Source organism: Lathamus discolor, chromosome 4, assembly GCF_037157495.1.
Source record: "Lathamus discolor isolate bLatDis1 chromosome 4, bLatDis1.hap1, whole genome shotgun sequence".
Taxonomy (NCBI): Eukaryota; Metazoa; Chordata; class Aves; order Psittaciformes; family Psittacidae; genus Lathamus; species Lathamus discolor.
Genome location: NC_088887.1, coordinates 59590801 through 59611040, shown reverse-complemented (window position 1 = coordinate 59611040; position 20240 = coordinate 59590801). Strand labels below are relative to the sequence as shown.

The 20240-nt window shown below is 40.1% G+C and overlaps 1 protein-coding gene across 1 annotated transcript in view; it reads right to left on the bottom strand.

The window, feature by feature from the left end:
• Nucleotides 1-2938: 2938 nt before the first annotated feature.
• The window catches only part of ATP10A (ATPase phospholipid transporting 10A (putative)), a 110529-nt gene continuing 93227 nt past the window's right edge, over nucleotides 2939-20240 (bottom strand). Inside the window, exons 13-21 of the mRNA XM_065677629.1 lie at nucleotides 19535-19719; nucleotides 17895-18216; nucleotides 15747-15823; nucleotides 11869-11994; nucleotides 7846-8046; nucleotides 5664-5744; nucleotides 5472-5576; nucleotides 4926-5113; nucleotides 2939-4248 (exon numbers count right to left, since the gene is read on the bottom strand). Coding sequence (XP_065533701.1) covers nucleotides 3543-4248; nucleotides 4926-5113; nucleotides 5472-5576; nucleotides 5664-5744; nucleotides 7846-8046; nucleotides 11869-11994; nucleotides 15747-15823; nucleotides 17895-18216; nucleotides 19535-19719 — 1991 coding nt within the window. The 3' untranslated portion in view covers nucleotides 2939-3542. The remainder of the gene's footprint in view (nucleotides 4249-4925; nucleotides 5114-5471; nucleotides 5577-5663; nucleotides 5745-7845; nucleotides 8047-11868; nucleotides 11995-15746; nucleotides 15824-17894; nucleotides 18217-19534; nucleotides 19720-20240) is intronic.

The following is a 20240-nucleotide window of genomic DNA, read 5'->3' as shown; positions in this document are numbered from 1 at the left end:
TGCATGCTTTTTGAGGATTGACCTCATGAACTCAAAGCTTTGTTCTTCCTGGTTTGACAACTGATCAACTGCACTGACAGGCATAACTGTAAAAGTTTATTTCTGTATTATGAAAATCGATGTGTACACCTTCAAAAAGCCATTAGTATTTGTTTAGTTAAAATGTTTCAAATATTAATAGCAGCTTCAAAATGTTGACAAGCCCTAAAGCCCAGCAAGTAACTTGCTTTGATGTGTTTTTCTTCTGGCAGCTGAAGACAGAACTGATTTGAAATGAAAAGAATTAGTTTGCTTAATATTTTCTTTCCAAATGTGAGTTTATTTTTTTTTCTCCAAACTGTGGCTTAAATTACATTTTATTTATACTATTTTACAACATATCTCCCAAAAGAAAATGGAGACACCTTGCTTGCTGACATCCTGCTGTGCCCCTAGGTATCTCGCTGTCTAGTTTTGGCACATGAAGGCTTCAGTGTGGCACAGCTTCCCATCTACCTGTAAGGACACATGCAATCTGGCTGAGGCCACTGCTCCATTAAGGTCAGCAGGATTATTTGGTCTATTTGAGATTAAACTCATACAAGTTTGCAGGCTGCTGCTGTAAAAAAGACACTTCCAGTATGAAGGGTGCATTTACACTTCAATATACCTCTAAGGATTTTTGGTTTTGCAACAAAATACAGCAGTTATTGAGGGGTGACTCCCAGCTGGGGTAAGTCAGCTTGCAGAGACTGGAGGGGCTATGATGTTTGTAGCAGCTGAGGATTTAGATCTATAGTTTCCCTAAATATTTAAGACAGATGTACTACTCCCACACTCACAGTGGCTCTTAACACGACTCTCTGGCAGTGTATGAGCACCTCTCAGTCTCAGAGGAACACTTTTATCGTTACCTACACAGTCTTTGGAACACTGAGAGCACAACCACCTGAACCATGGAGGCACAGCTAGCAAGGAATTGAGGTTCCTTTTGAGGCAATTATACAGCTCTGAGCCAAAGCCAGTGATGTTCCAGCCCTTTCTGCTGCCAGCACCAGGCAAGTCCCATGAAGGCCAAAACATGCTGTGGAAAATGTTCCATGAAGGGAACCAAACATGCTGTGAAAAGATGAGGAGAAGTCACCTGCCTGCTGGGGCTGCTGCAGGAACAGAGGGCACTCATGTATGATATACATGGCAAGCTCCTGATGCGACCCCACAACACAGACAGAATTTAACATCTCACAAACCTGTGAACTCTGCCTACCTGGTATCTGATACTGTGTCCTTCTGTGAGATCCTGTTTTACAAGCAGAAGAAGGTTTCTAACCAGATGGCAACATTTACACATTTCAAAGTGTCACTCGATTTCCTCCTTGACATTAAAAGGCAGTGGAGCTCCACACAGGCAAGTTATTTACAACAGCAATCTCTGCACAGTTTGCTTTAAATATAGCCAGCTAACCTTGCAAAAAATCACCTGCAAAGTCATCCCAGCAGAGCTGCTATTGAGAACAAAAAGGTTGGTAGAGCAAGCAGAGATGTCTAACCTCGGAGCTGTCTCACCCAGCCAGAGACACTCGCAAAGAAGGCAGCTAAATCCCGCAGGCTGTCTTTCCAGCAAGTGGAGTGAAACAAGTTCTCTGAGGGCATGGGACTCTGCCCTGCTTTAGAGCGTGTGTCAGGATGCACACCTCAGCAGCTCCCAGCTCATGTTGGCACTGACAGGACAGATACCTACCTACCTTCATGGGAACCCAGTGCTCATTATGAGTTCCCCATTTCTGTCATAATATAAAGCAGAGAAATGTCAAAATGTTTTCAGCCAGTAACAAATGAGTCAACAGGCATGCTTTCCTTCATTAAAATATAGACACATAAAGCCTTGCTACCCTTTAACTAGAGGTTAAAGGAAGAAGTTGTGCTTCAGATACTTTCATTTTTTTAATCAATCACATGCTTAAAACTATTCACTGGAGACTGGGAGAGTAAATCCCTTAGTGTCTCTGCCCTGTCCCTAGTCAGTTCTAATCCCACAGTGCAGTTTAGCTACATGTGGATGTCATGTATCATGAGGGTAAATACAGGCTGACCGCTCTTACTTGGATTGCTTTCATCTCTTCCCTTCATTGGCATTTTACAGTTTCACATTATCAATTCTGTTTTTGGGATGGAGGCCAGTGTGTAAATCTTTGGGAAGAAAGATCCTGAGTGGATTAGCAAGTGGGCGGGCACTGTGGCCTAATAGGCTGAAGCCACCCATGTGGGAGGCAGGCTGTGCAAACAAATTCTGGCTTTACAGGACAGAAGGCAAGAAAGGAAAAGGCCATATGAAAACCTGCAACGAGGAAACGAAAAAGTGCAGCAGCTAATTTGTACATGGTCATAGTGACTAGATAGGAAAGCACTAAGCAGCCTTTCAGGGCTAAATCCCCCTGAGATCCACCAGGCTTACACAGTGCAGCTGCACACCCACGTACCAGTGGCAGTTTGTGATTTACAACCACATGATGTCGGCTCAGGCATAACCTCAGAGAGCACTGCAGCTCCTTACTTTTGGTACTGGAACTAGGCTCAAGTACCTCTGCATAGCACTGCACCGTCACAGATGGTCATGCCCCTTCCTGATCACCAAGGACTTGATTTAACCTGGCTGAAACAGCAGTGAACGTGCCTACAAATCTCCACCCTGCCTGTGCTCTGCCCCACCACTATCAAGGACCGACTTCAGCAAAACCAGCCTGCTTATGGTAGTGCTCCAGCACAGAAGATCACACACCCTCCCTGCTCACACTCTACAGTTGACACAATGCATCAGCTCTTTGCCACCAAATCATTCCTCACAAACAAGCAGCAGCTTTACTTCAGAAATAGATCAGCCTGATGTAATGCTGTGACTGGCCAAATACGAGCTACTCTGAAGTGAAGGGCTGAATTACTATTGATGCCAGACTGGGAATTCACTTTGCAATATGGATGGTCATTTATTTATTGTTTTATCATGACACATAAAATGCTACGGCTGCAATATCAAAATATGGTGTCACTTATAAAATACCAGTATTATTAATGTGATGGTAAGATACTGTTAACATTTACAGAGACATGTATAATGATTTGATAGTCTTGCCTAATAGTTTGATCCAGTGACAAAACACCTTGGCAAGCAGATGACGGATGGAATACAGTGCCTATTTATTATCATGTTTTTTCCTCCTTGATCACTGAATGGCCTATGATGATATCACTAATTATTGCTGAATCTAATCCTTTTGTATATGGTATATAAGTCCTTTGCTTTTACAGTATGTGTCAGAATAAAAGAGAAGCATCTGAAAAATAAAGAGACGGCATTTCCTTACAAAATGAGATGAAAAAATAAAACAATATAAATGGAACTTTCAAGTGTTTTTATATTTAAAGCTCTTATTTCAATATACTGTATTTAAACATTCTTAAATAATCATTCTGTACCTTTGATTTTCCGTTTCATCTTTGGAAACAAAGAATCTCATTATAAATGTGTGCAAATAGAAAATATATAAATATATTTAAGGCCCATGTCATAAAAAGGTGGTCTCAGAATTGTCAGTTTTACAATGATCGGATGACGACCCTTTCATTTTGTCCTGCAAGTTATTTGAGCTCTGTTCTTTTAAGCCTTTGAAGTCCACATGCAAAGAAGAGCCAAGCACACACATACTGTCCTGTGTTTCATTTTGTAAACTGCTCGATGACACCTGTAAAACAGTCCCAATGCGACTGAACAACGGAGTTGATGTGATCCACTTCAACAAACTGAAATCTGCTTGGTTGACTGCTGAGCTCCATGGGAATGTTGCTCCCACAGGCAATGACTCCATCTCTGAAGTGCTGCGTCTAACTTCATGAAATCCCATGGACCTTTCTAGATTACCTGCTGATGAGGGGAACTGGTTTCCCCCATACAACAGAGAACCCTGGCGAGAGGCAGCCACAGTCTGATCTGTTGTATGTTCTGCCCTTGGGTACTCTTGGAAGAGTGACTCACTTGTTTGAAGAGATGCTGGTAAAGGTGTGCTTTGGTTGTAAGCCTTATAACAATCACTAGCGTTTGAGCGAAGGCTTGGTGAGAAGCTGACTGCAAAGGGTTGTGTCTGACATACTGTTTCATTTACATTCAACTTGGTCAGAAGCTGGGTGCGAATCTCTGGGGACAGTTTACTCAGCTGGCGTCCAAGCTGAAGCTGGGTTGGGAAGAGCGTTCCCTGAAGGGTTCTGTACAGAAATCTGCAAGAGGAGAATGTGCACGTGAAGAGAACTGAAAGAAGGAAGTATCTAGGAGAAAATATCCAAGACAAAAGGACAACACAGAAAAATAAGGGAGATTTTAATGTGTCTTTTACACAAGAAATCTTGCAAAGGAAAAGCTCTGAATGCTGTGCTAATACTTTGATTAATAAAAAGCAGCATAATAAATCTGTACATTTAGCCAGTGATCCACCTTGTGATTACAGAGTCTTTCATCTTTCCTGATGAGAAATCAATGGGGATCAGTCTGCAGAGCACACCTCCTACATCCAGAAGTAGGCAAGTAAGTCCACAACCTGCTACCAGAATTTCTGTACTATGCATGTTATGGGAGAATGGGTTGAATCCAGAAGCACCACAGGAAACCCCACAGGATAGTAAACATCTGCATGGCCAGGAGGTTTGACCAACAGTCTACAGTTATCCACCACTCCTGTGGCCTATGGCCAGGAGCTGTATGTGTCTCTTCCTGTGGTCAGAAGCACAGGAGAGGTTAAACAACCTGAATTCATATAATCAGCCCCTGAAAAAAACCTGACTTGGCTGGTAAGGAAGAAAGAAAGAGAGGGACTGAAAAAAGGAATGTTTCATGCCCTCCCCATAACATGTATAAATTACTTTCATATATGAAAAAGACATGAAAGAAGATACAATACCTGGGCAGCAATGCAATGACTGGTGATATAATGCAAGTGAAATAGAACATAGGGTCTCCCATCAGCCTTTCCATAGTCCAGTAGGGATTGGATGGAGGATGACATACTGGGCAGGAAGCATTGTAAACCAGAGCCACAAAGAAAAATAAGAGGATACTGAAGATGCAAGATGACCAATGGAGAAAAGTCTAGAACCAAAAAGAAAAAACAGAATAAAAAACCAAAAAAAACCAACAGAATAATCATTCTTTATATTCTGAGAAATTTGCTGATTTTGAATTAAAACTCCTTAATGCCTGGAGCAAAATCCATGCACAGCAAACAGCTCAGAGCCTTTTATTTTCAAAAAATCTAATTACAGATACAATGCTACAAAGCTGTTTGCAGATCACAGTTTAAAACCTTTTTCATGTTTGCTTAAAATGCTTGCTAAAAACAGAACATGCTGAGGAAACAAAATTACCGTCATCTGGTTTTGAAGAACAGCACTAAGAAACAAATGACATATATGCCAGTGATTTTCTAGATAGACTGTGGGCACCTTACCCAAGTTTTCGTTTCAATAGCCAGATGCAAGATGATGGTGAAAAGAGCTATTGTAGTGATAGGAGTTCCCCAGGAGAAGATATCCACCTCCGAATCATAGTAGGTCTGTAAAGGATGAGACAGAATTTAGCTCAAGTTATGTTGCCAGTTCTCAAAATGCTCGAAATAGAATGGCTTAAACCACACACTTACAAAATAGGGGATGAAGAAGCAAACCAGGCTTTGATACATAGCATCAATCATGTTCATCCAAAACATGTGTGGCTGGTACTCCTGTGGTGTAAAAAAAATACAAGAAAATCAGAGCCTAATAAAAATGCAGTTTGCTGGGACAGGTATTTGAGGGGGATATTCCAATGGGCACTTTTAAGGGCTTGCACAAACAGCTTCACAACTTTGCCCACCAGTTACCCTTGGGGATCAAGTATGAAGAGCCTATCTGAAAATCACTTTCTTTTATTTCTCTGGCAGAGGGTGTAATTTGAATCTGACCCTCAGGCCAGCAAACATTTATGAAGGTGCTCAACTTTTTGCACTACAGTTAAGACCGCTGATTTCAGAAGCTGCTCTTAGGTGTGAACACATGAGTAAATGGGTTTTTCATCATGTATGTAAAAGCACAGGGTATTTATTCTCAAGAGAGAGAAAACAGAAAATGCACACATACTTAGAAAAGAATATCCACAACGATCTTTAGCAGTAATTAATGCAGCAATGCATAAATGTTATAAATACGTATATAAAACATACATATATATATCTGTGTGTGCACAAAATTGCTTGCTATGAAAAAATATTAAACTAACATTTTGGTTTAAAGAAATGTGCAATTACAGGAGTATGGCTGGTCATATAAAAGACCTAGATATAAGGAAAAATAGTAAATAGCAAAACATTTATTTAATTTTGGGATATAGGCTACATCTTCAACCACTGGCTTCATCAGGGCTCCTTTTCTCTACGGAAGATATCACCGCAGCCTAAAAATAGGAATTGAAAGATGCTTAGAAAGAATTATGATGTTCTTTTGCCTACTGAAATATCATGTGGTTAAGGCCTGGAACAGGTTGCTCAGAGAGACACTGGAATCTCCATTGCTGGAAACATTCAAAACCTCATCTAGCTTTGAAGCTGTTTTGGCCATGGGTCTAGATCAGATGGCCTCCAGAGCCATCTAAATTACTCTAAAGTTCTACAGGCTTGAATCAGTGATATCTTTTTGAAAGGCATCCTGCCTGAAGCAGGATTTTTGGACAGTTTTTAAACTGCCTTTTTTAGGTAACTCCAGAGTATATACTTACTAGATTTCAGACAAACTTAAAATGGTCCATGAGCTCGCCTATGAGAAATAATTGTACTGTGAACCTGGGAGACTTCTATCCTCAGATTGCCAGCTGAAGACAGGCTGACCCAACTATCCAACAAGCTTAAGCCATTACAAGATTTCTATCACATTAAAAATGTGCAAGAAAGGAACGTATTGCTGTTACAGATCTTTAAAGTGCCATGTACTAGAACATAAGAAATGCAGAAAATGGAAAACAACATCTGGGTGAAAAAGAGATAATTTTGTCTAAAGCACTAAAAATAAGTTACACTAAAATTCTCCTTTCATCTTTCCAGGACAGAGTCCAGCAATGTCACTAGATGTGTGGGGTACCAAATACAGGTTAGAAGCAAATACAGTTAGAAGCCAAACCCACTCACTGTCTCCTCTCAGAGGGCACAATGTCAGATACTTTTAAGAAAGGCTTTTACCTTGGAAGCAATGCCTCATAATGGATAGTTTTGCCAAGCAGAAAGATTTTCTCACAGTACACTGTAGTTGTAATTACCAAAAATGGTTTGGCTCAAATCCCTCCTGCAGTTCCTTCTGTTTTCATTGTACAATTCAAGCAGATGGGAACAAGGTATTTTCAACAGATATCTCAGCTGAATCTGTTATCTGCTGGTGACTGTCTCAGAATCTATCGACCTCTCTGCCTGCTCCTAAAGCCATCTTTCTCTTCTGACTGTAAAGGGCTGGGGTCCACAGTTTTGCGTAAATACTCTGAGGTTATTCTACAAAAGTCTTCCCTTAATCTACAAGGTATAATCCGTTTCACTTCTGTGCTTATTTGTGAGCCTTAGAGCTTGCAGACTTCTCTCCCATTATTTCAAAATACAGCTGGGTTTTTTTGTTTCTGTTTCTTTTCCTTTAAAAATGCACTTCTGGCATTTAGATACTTTGACTCCGATGAAAAATATCACAGAATAGTAATAGTGGCTTCTCAGGCTGTTGCTATCAGTCATCCACCCTTTGGGAACAGGGTTGGTTTTCAGTTGAAACTAAAGACATCTAGGAAAAAGATTATAAAAAGCAAGACGTTTTTACCTCCATACTCTGGCCGCTTTTATAAAGCTGAGGCACAGCAATTAACACTTCAGCTGGCACGTCCTTATCCAGCACACCAGTAATCAGTTGTGGAAGAGAAGAGAAGAGTAAATTAAAGAAGATGAGATACCATTGATCAACCATTGATGAGCCAGAGAACCCACAGTAGAACTGGTACCAGAAGAGAAGGGCCACAAACATCTAAAACAGAAAAAACAACAATGTAAATATGCAAGATAAGCAGAAACGTCAATCAATTGTGTTCTGAAACCATTCTGATTCCAGTTCTGCAAGGACTTACTTATGAATGCTGAACACATGAGCAATCCTTCTAAGGATACCCAGTCTTTAACTTATTATTCCTGCTGCTTAGCTTGGCACACCTCGAGTCTTTGTATTGCTGGAACCTCAGATCTCAGGTGTCAGGGATGCCTTCACACAAAATTAACTTTCAGTTCTAACCATAAAAAGCTCTCCCAACCATCACTGACCTCTAGGTATATGAGTACTGATCTCACAGCACTTACATTACTATTGTAAGAGTAAGCTTCTTCATAATAATCTCCTCTGCTGGCCTGAGGGATTTTGGGAAGCTCTGATGGTCTGCAATAGGTAAATGCAAAGCCTTTCTGCAAGACCACCGTGAGACTAGCAGCAGCAAGGGAAGTGAAACTGTAAGGTCTAGCAAAGTTGTCATAACCGTTCTCTCTCTGTGCTCTGAAATTAGGTAAATTAGCAGCGCTGTTAAGATTCCTTTATCTCTTTTACTCTTTGGCTGTATAAAGAAATTAGCTCTATACACAGCTGCAGTGGGATTGTTCACATAGTCAGGTTGGAATCACCCAGAAAAGGGCAAACCACACACCTCTACAGTCTCTGCAGCATGGAGAAACCAGAGGTTTTTAGGACTCAGAAGAGGTGCTGATCTCATCTGGTGAGGGTGGATTTGAGGCAGAGAAAAAGATGGGCAGCTTCCTCGGGAAGGAAATAAATTCCCAGGCTTGGTCCTCTTAAACCTGCAATTTTTCTTGTTCTTTGTAAAGTGATTTACACCAAGAAGAAGGCAACAAGAAAAACCTTGGCAACTGTCCCTTGAGGTTCTCCCCAGTTTTAACTTCCTCTGGCCACAGTAGAGAGTGAGTTACCAGACCTCACCCTCTTCAGTACAGTTGGCTGGGAGACAGCAATTTTAATTACAAAATTGAACAGATTTTGAAATTTATTTCCTTTCCACACCCAAACCCCAACAAAACTTCCTGAGTCTTTTCTCAAAATAGAATTGCAATAAATATGTGAATTTAGATACTTTCCTCTTGCTCCTTTGAAACAGACAAAATCCAGCTAATCTGGACCTAATAAATTTTCCTCTCTATAGAGCCTTGCTAAAATTAACCTGTATTGGGAACAGTCTGGCTCTGACAAAAATGGGTAGTTTGATGAAAATAGCCAGCTGAAAATTCTCCTGCCCCTGTCATATGGGTCTCAGCAGTGTTGTCAAAGAAAGCTGTACAAATAAATGACATTTCAGTAACCAAGCTTAAATCAGATTTCCCTCCACCTCTTAAGTTTTATTTTGGATTAAACAAGTGTTTAATTTAATTTCAAATATAATGTTCCCTTTTGCTTCTGTGCATTTCCCTCCTGAAAAAGTCAAGCAAATTTACATACAAACTGAATTAGATTTTAAATATAAAAGGTTTCCTTTTCCCCAGATTAAGGCTGTTTTGTGAATGTGAGTCCAGACAGAACTTCTCAGTCAATGAAGTATATATCAAAAGATGTCCAGTGCTGTCTTGCAGAGATAATGTATAAAGGGGAAGAAGCAGTGCATTCTTCTGCAGGTAGAATGTTTTTTTACGTGAAATCCCTTTTCATCAAGCTCAGATATTCCCAGTCATGCTATGTTTTAGTTTATATTTTACTTGTATTTTTTATCTTCACCAAGCCAAACATCTTCTTGGATAAGTCAACTGAGTTTCCAAATGGCTTTTGCAGCAATTTGGAGTTTAAACTTTGAGTTAAATAGGTCCTAGTGGAGAATGGAAAATTTTATAATATAAGCAAATGGGGAAAAAAAACCCCATCTGAGGAAACAGAAAGCTTGCAGAACATTTGCAGTGTAGCTATCTTGACTCTCTGCAAAGAATCATCCAGAATAGTCTCCTTTCAAAAGGATCAGGTGCTCACATCTTTCATTTCTGGAATATTCTTTCCTTAAGGGCAGGCACTATGTCAGACATATTCATGTCTATACGCTGGATACCTCTCTACAGTTTTGGAGTTGGTAGCAACAAGAATTGCTCAGAAAGCTCTTAAGGCTGCCGAAGCAGAGCCAACACAAAGAGATTTCTTCAGTTATATTCTGCTGCCTTGAGGCAGCAGCTTCTGAAAATGTCTTACTCAAAATGGCATGAGAAATAGTACTCGTAATCAAGGGGAGTTGTACCAAAGGAAAGGGAAGATTTTACAACAGCTGAACAAAAATGTAGATGTATAAATATAATCTTTGGCTGCTGATTGCTGGAATGCCTGATGTGTATTACTTCTTTTTGTTATTGTTATTTTAATATAAGATGGCTCTGTACACACTTCTTGGAAGTTCAGATCCAATACTGTCAAGCCAAAGGGTATCTTGGAAACACACAGCACTAGGCGTGGGAGTACAGATGTTCAGCATCACTCAGGCCTTAATGCCTTAAAACTCAGCCACTTGAACACCAGCACAGATTTTACTGCTGTGCTTCAACAGGTGGCTCTCCACTCAGTGCAGCATTATTTAGATCTGCTTGCTATTTTAGACTCAGGCAGCAGTTCAGACATCCAAGTCCTTTCTTTCTTTTGTGCCTGGAAGGGTGCTTGCATGCAGGTTCTAATCAGGCCACAAAAGGTATTTTAACATGCTTGTGTTAACACAAAGACACTTTATTAACACTTTAGCTCCCCCAGGTACTCCTATGATGTTGAAAAGTTTGAGCAAATGATGATCTTCTCCTGATAAAATATGAAACTTCAGGCTAAGATCAGATGGGAATCAGCCAGACCAAGAAAAATTTGCATTAAAAAGTTGCCACTGATTAAAAGGAGAAAAAAAGAGAGAATTAGATTAAATTTGAAAATCAGCTTTTAAAAAAATAAAAGCTGATTTTTTTTCTGATGTTGAAGATAAAATCCAGTCTCTAGCTCACAGTTCACACATTGCCCTCTGAAGAAAACACAAGTCTGAGACCTTTGGCTCTCCTTTTCATTCGCTTCTTCATATCCATTGCTCCCAAGGTGATTTGTAGGTCTTGCAAGTGAGCATACTTGCGTACCTGCCAGTGACTCCTACCCAGCGTATGGAATTCTCACTTGTCTTGTTAGGCAGCTTTCAATCAATCATCTTTGTACTCCAAGATCAATGCAAAGGGCTTTTGTCAGGGCCAAAGAGTCAAGCTACTACTGGCTCAGTGCCCAGTACTGGACTAACTCCCATTTCATACACGAGGGAGGAAACACAGACCTGTAGTTTGCTCTTTACCATAGTGTGCTTCCTTTCTAATGAACTCTTTTGGTTAGTTGGGAGTGAGATAAATCAAGAAAAAACCTTCCCCATCTGTATCTGAGACACAAAGAGGACTCAAATGATCTCAAGTCACTAGGGAATATGTGCTGCGATTCAAAAGCAACAAGATAGGGTCAGGATGAAAAAACACACTGAACTGCTACTTTGGACCGATGCTGGATGGCTTTGGCATCACAGACTCCTGTGTCTAGCCAGCTGAATTCTGCAAAGCTGCTCTATAAAGAAACTTTTCTTAAGCAGATTTGTTATTTCTGTTACCTAATTTGCACATTCAGCAGCACACTGTAGCTGTTATGGAGTGAGTCCTGTATTTCTGCAAATGGCAGCCAGCTGTCTTTCAACTCTGCACATTTCTTTGCAGCTTATTTACAAACCATTTAAAAACTGACCTAATGCTCACTTAGCACAAAATAAACCGTGCAAACATGTGGTGGCATAAAGCTGCCAAGTCAAACACTTACTGCATTTTTGTAGAAGAAATACAGCACCATGTTGGCAAGTCGGGAATAACACCAGTGACCATGAACAAGCAAGAGTTTCTCCAAATGCCGGAACCTTGGGATTGCAAAGTCACTCGCCATCACTGCCTTTAATGAAAGGAAAGTTGGAATCATTGTTGTAAAGAGTCACTTTGAACACCAACAGTGAATCTAGTAATCTTCTCAACCCATACAGTCAATGGAAATTGTACTGATGAAGAATAAAATCCATTACAGTGCATCTGAAGTGCAGCAATTGCTGCATTGGTTTGGAATACCCGTGAGCAAACACATCAGCTTGGCAGAACATGGAATGCAACTCAGTCCTTGCCCAGTTTTACACTCTACGCTCCAGATGGTCACAAGCAGCAGCAAAAAATGAGAGGTGGGAAAATGGCTGGCAATTCAGCTGCATAATCATGAAGGCTCAGGGCCCACGTGCGAGCGTCTTGGTGGCTGTAACACCTTTCTCTGTAAAAACTACAAGGTACTTAACAGGGCAAAATGAATTTCCAGAGAATAAAATGAGAAAAGTACAATTAAGGGGTTGCATCATAAATACTGTGCTTTAAAAGACAAAACAATATTAGCTTTAACTACATTTGCAATCCTAGCTTATAAAGTTTACTCAGCTTTCCTGAGATGCCAGTATTTTGAAGGATTTTAATCTTTCAAATCACATGTTTTTTAAAACTGTCTATGAAAAATCACACTGGATGAGACTCCTCTGGGACTGTGCAGACTGCCAAATCACACTGACAAAATGAATCACCCAGTTTCTCTACTTCTGACTAGAATTCAGGGTACTGTACCTCTAGATGAGACCTTCTTGTAAATTATGGCACTATCACAATTATTTCACTATTCTGCTTATCTCTAGGATCACACAGATTTCATTTGAACATTATTTTACATTTCATTTTATGTTTTCCTACCACCTTTCTTCTCACAGTTCAGCAAACTGAAAGGAAAAGGTGAAAAACCTCCAAAGGGGCAATGACTTCCTCACACTCTGCAGGGTATATCTTGGTTGTATTTTCAAATGAGAGACATCTTTCCTTTCAATTTTTCTTAATTCCCTTTCTTGGTAAATCATTAAAAGCACGCACTATTAAAACAAACTCTAAAACAGTATGCAAGAGAAGGTGTAGCAATGCATTGTAATTTAAGCAGTAGATGTATATAAGCACTGGGACATTTTGTAATACATAGACACATCCTGGAATTTCTCAGGTACTGAGATACACTTATTATAACCTCTCTGCACAGAACAGTCTGATTTGTCTTGCAGACATACAGCTCCCTTGTAGTTTGAGGAGAAGAGAGCTGTGCTACGTCTGCTTCCTTGTCCTCCACCCCATCTCAGCCTATTCCCATGTCAAAACAAAACTGTTAGCTTCTTTTCATTTGTGCTTCTAACATAGTACTTCACAACATACTGTGAAAAGTGTCAGGGTTTTTTTCTTTTTTATTCCATTTTTATTCCAGTGAGGAACACAGTGAGGAAGACAGTGTTATCCAATTACATTTGCATGTTTATTTCCTCTCAAAATATCCCCTTGATTTTCACATTTTTATTTTTTCTTCCAGCTTTTTCACAGGAAAAAGTGATTCATGCTCCACATGCTTCTATAGATTGTGGAAAGAAAATAAATCAGAGAGTATTGCTGTTTCAGACATCTAAATGCTCAACGCCTTCTGAGTACCTGCATGTGTAAGATTCTGACAGTTGTTTATAGTAAGGAGGCCTGCACGGTTCCTTGGGACTTTGCAGTAAAGGAAATCATCTATAAACATTTTCCACTCTGTTGAAATCTCATTTAGAAAAAAACAGGTAGTTTAATGGGTTAATGAGCAAATAACTTTCAGATTTAAATATACCACAAAAGCCAGGGGCATTTGAAGACTGATTATTGTAAACATATAACTGAAAGTGGCATAATGGCGAGAGGAGTTAAAAAAAAATGCTACAAGCACTATATGTCTGCATGAGGGGAAAAAAAGTGATCTGAATTAATACATAGATGATAGAAGCTGGTAAATTCATGAGAGATGATAAGACCCAAGGATTTGGTGGCAGGCTTCTTTGAACTGACAGGCTTGGAGGGTACCCCACAAAAACAATCTCCTCTGGGCTCTCTGGAGCCTAGATTGCCTGCAGAATGATGCTGCAAAAGTTACGTGAAGTGTTCAAAGCCTGGTAAAGGCTGTAGAATAACAAATACACTTGGTATCAGCTTAAACCAAGATTTCCTTTTCTTCTGCCCTCATCAGCCATTAGAGTCAGACTCACAGGATCTATAGCTGGGATGCCATGCGTACAATGAATATCTGAATATTTTTGTGGCAGCGTCTTTCTAGTCTAATTTACAGCTGCCAAGATGTTTACAGTAACATTTTTAATGGATTGCAGCCTGAAATCTGTCTGTCTGAAGAGCAATGAGGGACATCCATTTGCCTTGGAGACTACTTTGAACCCATTGGGTGATTACAAGAAGAAGAACAAGTGTAATAGTTCTGCTGGGTCAATCTGAAGCCTGTCTTCCCTACTGTCCATTCTCCAACTGCGGCCAAGAGAGGATGCCTTCAGAAGAGTATATGAATAAATAAGAAAAACAGCTACTGACCTTTCTCCAGAGTACTGCCCTAGCTTCTGGCGATGCGCATGTCAGAAATGCACAAAGTTGACATGCAAGTTCATAGCTCAGTTAAATTTCTGTTTCACAAATCTGTGTATTGACCCCAAATAAATTTCATCATTCATGAAATCCCATGGAATAAAATTCTATAGCCAACTTGTGCACTGTGTGAAGGAGGCCCTTCTTCCCTTTTGAGCAAAACATCCAGCCAGTGTTGCAAAAAATGTAATGTGGGTCAGAGAACCACCCACCGGTAACTAAGTTAAGGAGCATGCTCATCTGCTCAGGTCCTCAGGATGGAAACACTTCCCACCTTCTCTCAAGAACTTTGACATATACTCAGCTACTTTATTTTCTCATGTAATCAGTCTGCACCCAGCCCAAACGCAAGGCAGGTTGTGGAAATGAGACATCTTCATTCTCTGTGTCTTATGGCCATGTCCGGTGCTAACACTGCAACTGAACTGCACTAGCAGTAGAGGAGACAGAGGGACTAGGTAACGCAGTAGGTAATACACCCTACATATATACATTCTCTTTTCTGGGGATGGGTGAAGTGCTGCTTATAGAGTGGTAAATACAGTAATCACAGGCTGAATGCATTCAAAAGATGACAGGGAAAGTCCCCCTATCTTGCTGTTCCCTGTGGCAGGAAATGGGGAGAAAACCAAGACTTGGACCAGTGTGTTGGGAGCAGTGGTTCTGCAAAGGGCTGCAATTTTCTCTTTCTTCAGTGTTCTGCTGTCTGAATAAGCTGAGGGAGTTTTGTGTGTGACTGGGTTAAGGGTCACCACCACACCATGTAAACATGCTGTATTAGCTGGATGGGCTTGTGCAGCTTCTCCACAGGAGAAGCATACCCAATCAATGTAGGAGAAAGTGAGCATCTATTTCCTGAATAATGCCCAGCTGAAGGTTTTTCCTCCTCTAAGCCAGTAGTTCATAAATGATTTCTTAAAACATATTGCTTAAAGGGATATGGTAAGTTGAATTTTTTGAGAAGGTAACATATTTAAACTCACCACAGATCTGAGAACTAACACAAGCTCAAACTCAAGCTGACAGCATCCTCACAGTATGCAACTGACACTCCTGAGCACAGCTTGCTGCTTCTCCTTTTTTTGTGCTGGCCACCCAAAGGCAGCTTGGTCAAGCTGACATACGGGGAGTGCCTGTTTCACCCTTTCATGGGAGTGCATTTTAGCGAATGAGCAACATTACCTGCATGCCTTCTTGCCCAGATATCCCCACACCAACATCTGCCACTTGTATCATGCTGACATCATTAGCACCATCACCTAAAGATGACAAGATAAAGTTGTGTTGTCACTAGTAGACCAGCAACAGTTAACAGCAGCTAAGCAAAGGAATACCAGTAGTTACTGAGTGTTGACTGAGTATAGTAAGTACTAACTGTTGGGTGGGTATAGTGAAGGCAATGTGGGGTAGTAAAGGATCCATCTTTGGAATATAAGGTTAAAAGCCTGAAAAAATTGCCAAGACGTTCTGATCTTTGTAGACCTCTTTTTTTTTTTTTCCTTTTTTAATCGTGGAAAAATTAAAAAAAAAAAAAAAACAAATCCCTCTGTTTTTAGTGAGACCTAAAATTCAAATATCAGGCCTGAAATGTAGAAAAACTAAAACACTGGAAGGCTAACAATGAGCTTCCCAATACTTCTGCTTCCTGATTAACTCTTGCCTGCAATCAGGTGTGACTAAGACTGAAATTTGCAAGGAGGCCTAAAGCCAATAATGTCTACACAATAAAAATACAATAAAATTAAAAAGTAGATGAATTATTGACTTGGGCTGACCAGTCTGAGACCTTTAATACACCCATCACCTATCAGATTTAACTGCAGTGGTTGCACAGTCACCATCCCTTGCTCTGCTTCCAATCATGGTACCACAAGTGACATGTGCTGTAGAAAGGACACCAGAATGGGACATATATCTACTTCTTAATCTCTTAAATTTACAGCCAGTGTGCTAGTGGAAAATGAAACTGTATTAGCTGATGAGAAGACACTCAAACTTAACTTTAAACTTCAGCGGCTGATACACATCTCACTCCAGTTTCTCTGCTGCTGGCAGAGAATACCACTGCAGGTGTTATCTGCTCACCTGACAAACCTCATGGCTTTGTGACTGTGTGACACAACCCTGAGTTAGCTCCTGTTGGTTAAAAGGAAGGAGATGTATGGCTAGGCTTTTAAATGAGAACAAGAGCTTAAGTTCAACGCTCAGGTTCAAGAACACAGAATCACAGAATGGTTTGGGTTGGAAAAGACCTTAGGATCATCTAGTTCCAGCCCTCCTGCCATGGGCAAGGATGCCTCACACTAGACTATATTGCCTAAGGCTCTGTCCAATCTGGCCTTGAAAAGGCTGAGGAAGATTGAGAGCACAAGCTGCCCGGTCTCCACTGGTATTTTTAAGCATTCTGGGTAATTCAAGTTAACCAGACAGACATTTTTGACAACATGTGCAAATGACTATGTGCACAGTTAGTCCAACATAAATATAAATTCAGTATGAGGGGGGCATACTTGAGTTAGATATAATATAGTGAGCATGAGTAGTATTATCGTCAGTACATATTTGGTGATGTGGACGTCACAGGAGTCTGGCAATTATATGTACTTATGGCTTCTCACAGGGTCCAACCCACATGTTCCTGCTATGATTAACTAAGACAAGCAGATGAAAGCTAGTGTTTTTGTGACAATATATGCTGCAATCATATCTTCTAATGCAGCACGAGCCTAAATTTGAGAAGAAGAGCTGGCTGACTTTTCTTACACAAAAATCATGGAAACATGGAACATGCTGCCAGATTTAAGACATGGTAACTGACAAAATCTCCCCTCCACCAACTGAGCTATTAGCTGGGAAGAAGTGTAAGCACTGTAATGATGTCAGTTGTAAATCCTTTCTTTATGCTGACAAGGCCAAGTCATATCCTAAGCTGTATGGTCGACTTGCGATTAAAAACACAGAACTTTGAGTTTAAAATGATTAGATGAAACAACACTGAGCACAATCTTGTTGTGTGCAATACAGCAACTGCAAAGTGGGGTTGTACATGGCAACAACTAAATTCTTCACAGCTGGGTTTGGACACGCCAAAATCTCATAGCATACCTGGGTCCTGATTACCTAACTTCTGTAGGAAGAAATACCAAATACTACTCCAGAGTTCTATCTTGGTTTTGAATAAATATGTTAAGAGTTGTTGGACACATTTTCAGACAAAACTGGAAAGCTGAGTTGTGAGGCAGCTGGAAGGGTCCTATCGCAAGTCAAAAAGTCAAAGTTCTCAAGGCACAGTATAAATCAAGGCAGGCTAATTCAAACTGAGATATTTACCTATTGCCAAGGTCATTGCTTTGAGTTTGTCTCTGACTAGTTTCACTACCATGCTCTTTTGGAGTGGAGTAGAGCGACAACACAGTACTGAACGGCATCGCTTGGCTAGCGCGAGAAATTTATCTTCTAGTGTAGGTTCCAGGGCATAAGCTAGAGTCCTTCCATCGATCACTAGGCCCAAGCTGGAAAGCACAGGGGAAGAGGGTGGATAGAGAGGGGTGAACCCAACAGTCATGTTTCCAGTAGCTTCGTCTAAAATGTTGTTGGAAAACTTAGACTCTACGCATTGCAGACACTGTTCCAGCAAGACAGCACATGTCTCCTGAAAAAAAATTCAAAATAAATATACTTGAGAGAAAAGAACATTTATTCAAATATTTTCATTTGCTGTATATTTAGGCATAAGAAATATGGGGAATGCATTATATTCGCTGCACTGTTAAGGTTTTAATTTCTAATAATTTTCTATTCGCTCTAAACACTCAATTCTTGCAGCAATGAGGACCTGAAAGATTTAAAACCTAATTCCTTTTTTAGCATGCAGTATTATATGCTAAACTAAATTCGTTTAGCTCATTCTCAGAATAACAGTGCTGGGAAATGATACAATCAGTATCAGTACCAAGCTAAGTATGGTGATGAACACCATGCACACGCCTACAACTCAGATCAAGTAGTTATGCATTGTTAAAGGCCAATTAAAGGTTATTTAAGCTGAATTCTCTCACCTAGCCATACTCAACTAGAAGATGTTATTGAGACTATATGAACATTTGAAATTAAATGCTATTGGTCTTACAACTAAGTGTGGCAAAAAATAAAGATCATGGAAAATCAATTTACCAGTTCAGTTGACACATTCAAGAACGGAAAATGCTGTTATCTTTTCTTCCTTTTCAAAAGAATATGGAGCTGGATACTGCTGGCCTACCTCTCTCTGCTGATCTGAAGTCCAATTTTATCACCCCATTAAGGGACGATAGCACTATCAGTCTGGTTCCTTCTATATTAGACCATATCAGTAAACTGTTTGTGACTGTCTGCTTACAAAGTTGAGCATAGGAAAGATCAGTAATTCAGAAGAATTAGAAAAGGTCTGTTAGGAAGCAATGCATTACTGTAGATGTGGCTTGCTGACCCTCAGTGTTAGCATCAAAATTTAAGTACTGCTTCTATCTCCAGAGAAAAAGCCACCTGAGAAAACCCGAATGACTGAGTTATCTAAATACTACATTTCAGCAGTGTAAAATAAAGCACAAATTCCCAACAGGTTGCTTTTGGAGACCCATTAGTGCCAATAAGCGAAACTAGGGATATTTTGAGAATGCATACTGAAGAAAAGCATTCATGCTGCTGTGGCATATTTTACTTCATGGTGGAGCCCACTACACACAGTTACATATCTTCAGTAAGTTTACGACACATGACACTATGAGTTAGAAACATGAGTCACTGAAAAGTATTCAAAGACGTGTCCTACCTGAAAATTACAGATGAAGCAGGAAAAGAAGGAAACAAACAAACAAACAATCCACAAAAAAAGAGGAAAGCCATCAAAAAGCCATTAAACTTTTAATTGTACAAGTTGAAAATAAAGCAAAGCTAGTTCACAAGTAAACTTGTGTATCAGATCTCCTTACTGGTGATTCAGCATTCAAAGTGATGATTTCTTCATCGTGATCCAGTAGCTTGCAGGCATATGCAATATTAACAGCTGTTTCTTGCTTGTCTCCAGTAAGAACCCAAATCTGCAACCCAGCTTTACGCAAGTTTGCAATGGTTTCTGGAACACCATCCTGTAAACGATCTTCAATGCCAGTTGCACCTAAGCACATAGAAAAAGCAAAATATTCCACATTAAATAAACACTTAGGGTTCACCTGAAATTGAAAGTTTGGATTTTTCAAAAAGCCCCAGCAAGTACCTTTACTGGAAATAACTGAACTACCAATGGTTGCAAGATTCGGGTAGCTTTTTGGGGGTATTGAGAAGTGGGAAGTAGATGGGGTAAACATCTTCATCAACAGTCAACACCAAATCCAGAATTCAAAACTTCAGAAGCACTATGACACCATTTGTAGTCTCAGAGGTTCACAAAGGTTGTATCTTTGCTTATTCTCTCTCTGCTTTTTATCTTCACCATTTCTTCTGAATGCTATTAGAGAAGATACTGTTGCTTCTAGATTTCAGTTCTTAAGGGTCTTAACTGCCTTTCCTCAATCAGAAGAGGCTGGATCACTACAGATGTCTCCCATTAGAAGGCGAATGATGGCAGGACTGGAGCTTGGCAGCAGCACATTAGGCTGCAGACAAACATTTTCCTGCCTTGTTGCTGCTTTTTGCTCC